The following is a 7,372-nucleotide window of genomic DNA, read 5'->3' as shown; positions in this document are numbered from 1 at the left end:
AGCTGGTTCAAGTACTTGTAAGCCCGGAGCAGTTCAGTCTAGCTCAAAGGCAGCTCTGGCAGATTTGTCTCCATCCTTGACGCTCTTTCCTGCACCAAGTCAAGCAAGTAGGAGCCCTGGGAAAGCCTTTGGAGCTAGTCTAGCTGGACCAAATGGGCAAGTCCAGAGGAGTCCAGGGTCTGCTCCAGGTGCATTCATTGCATTTGCATTTGCTTTATAAAACATTTGACAAACAAAATGTATTTCTATTTCTTTTGTTATGCTATTGTCTTTTGTTTTTCTGCTTCCAGGTTCTGGTGAGATTTTAGGCCTGATGGCTCCTCTGGCCACCTCCAGCCCCAAAACCAGGACCACAGTGGCCTTGACAGTGACAAGGGTTTTAACACCAGAGCCTACAACTGCTGCATCTGTAGACAGGGAAATGAATACCAGCATGACACCCCTTAATACTGGTCTAACTCGGGGTCTCACCTTTGACTTTAGCACCAAGACATCTGCAAAAACCGGTGCAGTCCGTGAGGAAGAACATTTGAAACTGCCGGAGACGAAAGTGCCAGTAGGAGGACCGGCAGTATCCCGAGGGGCCGTGCAAGCGGTAGATGTGACTGACAACGCAAAGTGTACTCCAAGAGATCGGAGGATACCAAGCACTACTCTGCGCAAACCAAATCACCCGGGAGATGCAAAAACCATTATCGCTGGTAGCCACATCTACAAGGTAACAGGTGTGGAGAGTCAGAAGGAAGAGAAGAAGAAGCAGGAGAGGGGTAAACAGAAGGATGGTCAAGATCCGCTCTCTGCTCATCCAGTGAGCAACAAGACGCTAAAGGAGACGGCGACCATGACCGACCCGAGTGAGGTGCTTCGTCTGAAGGAAGAGGACCGTAAAGAGGTGGGCGTCCAAGTGGAGGTGGAGGTGGTCAAACGCTTGGCTTCCACGAGCTCCGGTCTCCACAAAGGAGTTCCCTCCTCCTCCCTGATTGGCTCTCCCAGCTGTCAGTCAGGTAGTTTGACCTCGCCGACTGTCCCTTCGCTGTGCTGCATCCCCGCCGGGCAGCCGCCTTTCCAGCACATCTGTAAGATCGACATAGAGTTGTGCAGCCAAACGGTGCTTCCCTCTGTTGTGACGGACCGGGCGAGCTCCCTGCCCGCCTGTCTGCGAACATACAGCTTCCAGCAGAGCCCCGGCCTCATGACGGAGCAACGACTCGCACAAAACCAGGACATGAGTGCCGAGAGCATCTGGGAGGAAGAGGAGCAAAAGAAGGAGGAAGAGAATGAAAAGGAGAAGGAGAAGAGAGTGAAGCTGCAGGAGGTGGAGTGGGACGAAGAGGGCAGGACATGGGACGTGTACGGCGCCTCGGTGGACATGGAGTCCCTTGGCACAGCGATCCAGTCCCACCTGGAGTCAAAGATTCGGGAGCAGGAGAAATACATCCGGACTCTGAGGAAGTCCATCTGCTCCGACAGCAGCCTCAGAGGGTGTAAGATGAAGAAGAGGAAGAAGAGGAGAGGGGGGATCCTGGGATGCTGCAGGAAGGCGCCCGCTGTGGCAGACTGAGACTAAACCAGCACGATAAATCCTCTGTACACCAGATTTTAAAACACAAATATTTACAATCCGTCTATCATTTGTTCATGCATTTTTCAAAGCAAAACTTTTTTTTTTTAATTTTTGTTTCCAAAACCAAAATGATAAAAACAGACAATGACTAATTTTTCCACTTTTCAGTTTTGTGCTCAAATTAAAAAAAAAAAAAAAAAAAGGTTTTGTTTGTAAAGTCAACGTAGAACTCCAATTTATAAAATTAACTTAGAATTTCTATTTTCTCATTTTTTATAGGTAACGGACCAGCCTCGTTATCCATTCATTCATTTTTCTCTTTTTTTCTCTTTTTCTTCTTTTTTTCGCATAAAAATCGGAAAAATTAATCAATATCTGTTCTTATCCTTTTGCTTTTGGAAATCAATATTACAAAAACAAGTCTTATAGCTTTATTTTGAAAAATGAATGAATGAATGAATACTGCACTCACGTCTTCACATTAAGGCCTGCATGTATTTCTACAACATTGATTACTTCAAATAGAACAGCAATACAACCCTCTTTGCACACAAAGCAAACAAGCTCTTTGCTGCTTAAACAACAAAATGCATGCATGTTTTATGGTGACTTGTTTATTTTTAGGTCAATTGTTGTCATCAATTTTTTATTTATTTGTTGTTGTTTTTTAAGGATAAAATGTTGAAGACGTTTGTCAACACCAGGGAATTCAGAGCATTTACTCTCTGTAGTATAATTAAAAAAAACATTAAAATTTCAAAGGTTTTTATGTAATAACCATAGAATAACAGCATAAAACACCAGTTGTTATAACTAATAACCTTAATGTAGCTATTTTTATATTTTAAAAAAAACTTTCAGTGTATTTCCAGTTTTTGAAGTGAAGCGAAGAGGACAGCAGCTCTCTGCTCCTCACTGGTGGTAAATATTTCATCCACTTCCTTTTTTAACGAAACGCCGCACAAACCACTCAGGCACTCAATGTTGTGTGTGTGTGTGTGTGTGTGTGTGTGTGTGTGTGTGTGTGTGTGTGTGTGTGTGTGTGTGTGTGTGTGTGTGTGTGAGAGAGAGAGAGAGAGAGAGAGAGAGAGAAATTATGTTTTCTGCAAATTTCTGCGTTACTTCCTGTACCTTTTGTATCTTTTCCTTTATTGTTGTTTCCCGTGTTTTCTTTTCCATTTCCCATCGTTTTTTTTCCCTCTTTACGTCTCCATTTTTAGTTTTCCCTCTCCCTGTCTTTCTTTTCCTTTTCTCTTTATTTCCTTTTCCTATTTCCTCTTCTTTTCTTTATGTTCCTTTTCTTGTCTCCCTCTTTTCTTGAGTTTGTCTTTCTTTGCTTTTCTTTACAGTCTTTTTTGTTTCCTTCATTTTCTTTTCGTGTACATTCCCCTTTTTTCCTTTCTGTTCCCGTCTTTTCTGTTTCCTTTTCACTCAAACACAGTTTTCCTTCTTTATTAATGCACTTTTCTTTTTTGTGGTGCCATATTGTAACAGCACACGTGATACATCAACATAAACTAAACGTGAAATTAAAAATCTTTTCTTCGTTCTGTCGTCATATTTGTGGCCTCATGTCCGACTCAGAAAACCAGCACAGAAAATTAACTTTACGCACACTCTATCTGTTTTCTTGTCCTTTCATCTCTCCATTTCTCCTCTGTTTTGCACACATTTCCTCCTCTTCCTCGTCTCACTTTCCCTCCGTTATCTCGGCAGTGGAGTCATGTTGTCGACGGAGCACCGGGTTGCTTCCCTGAATTATTCAGAAACATTAGAGTCACGCTCGTGTTAACAACAGAGTCTCTACGCCATGTTTTATTCAGTCTGCACTTCAGATACACTGAGGTCGCACACACACACACACACACACACACACACACACACACACTTCACTGTGTGCATTAACATTCTCAAAAAATCTCGTAAAGTTTGTAATTTAGACACAAAACCTTAAAAAATCATCTGTGCAGGATTTTCTGTGTTTTTATTTTTACATTATCGTCTGACTAAATGACTAAATCCTTCTCATATGTGACGTAGATACATACAAAAAATCCTCTCATGTTTACGATTATGAGAGCTGTTTGGGAGAGAGCAGGTGACCGGGCCTGGAGGTCAAACACGAGTGTTTATCGTGTCTCGAGGACATCACCACTCTTCTTCTCCGCCTGGTCTTCGTCCGGCCGAGCTGATATGGACATAACAAGAAACAAATCATATGCATTCATATATATATGTGTGTGTGTGTATGTGTGTGTGTGTGTGTGTTAGTACCTTTAACGGTGATCCAGCTTTCATGAGACGGTCCGTCCACTGGGTGGCGACAGTTGTAGATTCCCTCGTCAGCTTTGGTCACTGCTGTCAGAGTCAAGTTGCCTTCAGTTAAAACCCTGAAAGACAAAAAAACAGGAAACACCAAAGTTGTGTAAATAACTGGCAGTTGCTCTTTTAAATACCTCAGTGTGATCTTTATATTTTATTCATTATTCCTCGTTTCTGCAATAGTTAAATGTGGTTCCCCTACAGCTGTACAACAAATAGCCCCCCTGGTTAATAACAATATCCTCGATCCTGGAAACGCAGAGGCTGATTTTGGGTCGGGACATTAACACTTTTCAGTGCTGCTTGACTGATTTAAAAGAGCACAGCAATGTTTGACAAACCTTTTTTGTTGACATCCCAGTAACTTAAGACAGATTTCGGCTTTACACGATGGTGCCAAACCTGTAACGAATATTCTAACATGTAAAGTAAATATTAATCACCCAAAGTAATGGGATATTTTACCTTATCTGACGGTGGTTCTTGTAGAAGTCGGCTCTGAAGTTGGAGGCTTTTTCCTCTGTGGTTCTGTTTTTGTGTAAACAGCGTAGCGTCACGTTCTCGCCTTCAAACACAGGAAGTGGCGGGCTCTCTAGGACCACCCTCACACCAGCTGCACAGAGGACAGTTTGGCTGAGCTGCAGTTTGCAAATACTTTGTTTAAATCAAATGCATGAACTTACTGTCCTGTTGTCGACTGGGCATCGGAGCTTGTTTACTGATCGCTCACTAAATAAAAAAGACCTTCACCCCTGAGGAAAGGCTGAGTACCAGCGGTGGTGATGTTGAGGGCGTTGCTCCTCTCTCCTGCTGGAGTCTCACACCAGTACAGGACGTCCGACCAGGGGTATCCAGCACGGACCGTGCAGGACAGGCGGCGTCCTGAGGTCACTTGATTTCGACACTCTCTGATATTTCCCATAAAGTTGTCGAATCTTGTAAAACAGAAGCACTGTGTGTTGTTAATCTTGTAGTTTTTGAGTTTAAGTGAGTGTGTCACACTAAATACTATAGTTTACACTTAAATATCTCAAAAACCACTGAACAGATATTCATATTATTTCAAGAACACCTCGCAGGAATTTCACCAAATTTGGCAAAAATGTCAATTTGGACTCAAGGATAAACTGACAAGAATTTGGTGCTCATAGGTCACTGTGACCTTTCATCCATCTTATTGGATCTTCGTAATATTTCAAGAACACTTTGATGAAATCTCTTCAAATCTGGCGCACAGTGTCAAAGTAAAAGTCTGACCTCATCATCTCCCACTGGGAGTTATCGTCGGGCAGCTGGCAGCTCACATTGAACGTCTCGCCATTGAAGAACTGGTTCCTGCTGTGGCTGCTCACATCTATGGCGGCTCTCGGAGAAGCATCTGTGTTGGGAGTTAACAGAAATCCACGAAAATAATAACTGATTATTTTCCAACACGTCTTCTCCCAACTCGTCACATGGTACCGCTCTGTCAGTGACCTTCTGCGTGTGTTTTTGACGTTTTAGGTATCCGTGTCAGCTGTTAACGCTCTGGGATGTTGTTACCGTGACGTCAACAAAACCACATGGTGGTGCAATATGTGTCCTCGTTTACACAACAGTGCGGACAGTCACGATGGTTTGGATTAGGCACCGAAGTCACGGACGGATACGTTTAGGCAAAACAGGCACATAGAAGGTGTAGAAATAAAATCTCATCCACACGGGAAGTAAACTCTGTGGCGTATAACAACAACGCCGCTGGTTCTGTCCGAGCACATCCTCATCTGACGCCGTCCAGCCTGTTTACGGTTGGACGCGGGAGGTGACTTTGGCGTCACGCTTATACGCTGAAAGCGCTGACAGAGTGGCACTATTTACGAGTTTGGATTGAGAACAAGCTGTATTTTCGTGTAATATGAAATCAACGTTTGTTCCTAACCAGCCACCCAGAGAATTTGGTGCCAATCTCGAACATAAACATGAGGGAAGCTGCCGTCATCGTCACAGGCGTAGACACCCTGGTGCTCATGGGTAACGGGGCTCAGCACATAGGAGATGCCTTTAGACGCCCGTTGACTCACTAAGACCTGTGAAAGGAGAGAAGATGATATCATTATGCCAGCAGCCTTTCCAAAACCAAAAACACACGAGCCAAAGTGTCGAGAATAGCTTGTTTTTAGTCACGTAATCCTGAAAGTCAGATGAGAGGCAGGAAGTGAAGAAGACTGCGGAGGAATCTGTGGCTAAAGTGGTCAGTTGCGAGGTCGTAGGGTCTGAATGTTGATGCTCCAAACCTTCTTGGTCCTCTCTGCAGGGCTCATCCTGGTCCAGGTCAGTTGCAGGTCCATGCTGTCGCTGTAGTTCCCGTTGTCAGCGTGCGTGGTGCAGTTGATCACCACAGTGTCGCCTTCACTGACGTACCAGGTCGGAGAGACCGTCATCTTCGTCACCATGACTTCAGTGAAAAACAACTTGGAGCTGGCGTCCCGCCGCTGTACGTCTGACGGCCAACAGAGGAGAAAGGTACGTTGTTTTATCAGGTTATACCTGACTTTATTTATTAAAAATATCGCCCAACAATAACAAAAGATAAAAACAAACGATAATAATGAATCTGATAAGACAAGCTGGAAATAGAACAGTTGGCAAGACTTATTAAATAAGATTTTTATACAATAAAGCTTTATATACAAATCTCGTGTGCATCAGTTCCAAAAAGTCTAAAATAATAATGAATTGCAAATTCAAAATTAATATTTTGAATAATTATTATTATAAAAATTGACCAAAATAATTAATAGTAGTTACAAAGTATTATTATTATTATTGGTTATTATTATTATTATTATTATTATTTGTTGTTATTGATATTGTTATTGTTATTATTATTATTATTATTATTATTATTAACTATATTTTAAAATTATGATATTTATGTTAAAAACTTTGAACAAAAATGATACGGCAGAAGAATCGTGAATATGATTGGATAAGTTTTGCTGAGACTAAAGTAAAAACAGAAATGAAATCAAAACTAAATGAATAGTAGAAACTTCATGTTGTGCATTAAAAGTACTCATTTTAAAGTTAGGTTGGTGTAGAAAAACATTCTGCAGATGTTATAAAATGTGTTTTGTAGACAAATACTCACTGTGAGCTGAAGATCCATCAAAATAATTTCTGTGTTCACAAAGTAACTGTAGACGCACAGCACTGAAAAACAACGTCAAAATAAGTTTTAAAAAATGGTGAAATATTTTTAGTGAAATAATAAATGAACGTTGACACACTCACAGAGAAGCTCGCAGACTGAAGTGAGTCTCGTCATGTTCAAATCTCTCTGATGAATATCGACGCTCTGCAAACCTGACAGTGTTTATTTGCAGCCGGCCATTGACCCGACGACCTGAAAAAAGGCTCCGTGAGTCATGTGACCTCCCATCCAGCCCTCTGATTGGTTTTCTAGTTGCTAGATTTTTTTTGGTTTAAAGGTGAAATCAAGTTAAA

At 42.0% G+C, this 7,372-nt stretch overlaps 1 protein-coding gene across 1 annotated transcript; it reads right to left on the bottom strand.

Annotated features, from left to right (window-relative positions):
* Positions 1-3,529: 3,529 nt before the first annotated feature.
* Positions 3,530-7,250, bottom strand: LOC121962115. The gene is made up of 9 exons (XM_042512312.1): positions 7,160-7,250; positions 7,017-7,078; positions 6,160-6,365; positions 5,805-5,952; positions 5,144-5,264; positions 4,658-4,821; positions 4,352-4,499; positions 3,839-3,954; positions 3,530-3,752 (listed from the first exon to the last, which is right to left on the bottom strand). The coding sequence occupies exons 3-9, from the start codon at positions 6,316-6,318 to the stop codon at positions 3,694-3,696; spliced, it is 915 nt and encodes a 304-aa protein (XP_042368246.1). The 5' UTR covers positions 6,319-6,365; positions 7,017-7,078; positions 7,160-7,250; the 3' UTR covers positions 3,530-3,693.
* Between the last annotated feature and the right edge of the window lie 122 nt (positions 7,251-7,372).

Source organism: Plectropomus leopardus, chromosome 23 (genome assembly GCF_008729295.1).
Source record: "Plectropomus leopardus isolate mb chromosome 23, YSFRI_Pleo_2.0, whole genome shotgun sequence".
In the NCBI taxonomy this organism is placed as follows: Eukaryota; Metazoa; Chordata; class Actinopteri; order Perciformes; family Serranidae; genus Plectropomus; species Plectropomus leopardus.
The sequence above is the reverse complement of the archived record's forward strand: the minus strand, read 5'-3'. Positions and strand labels throughout refer to the sequence as shown.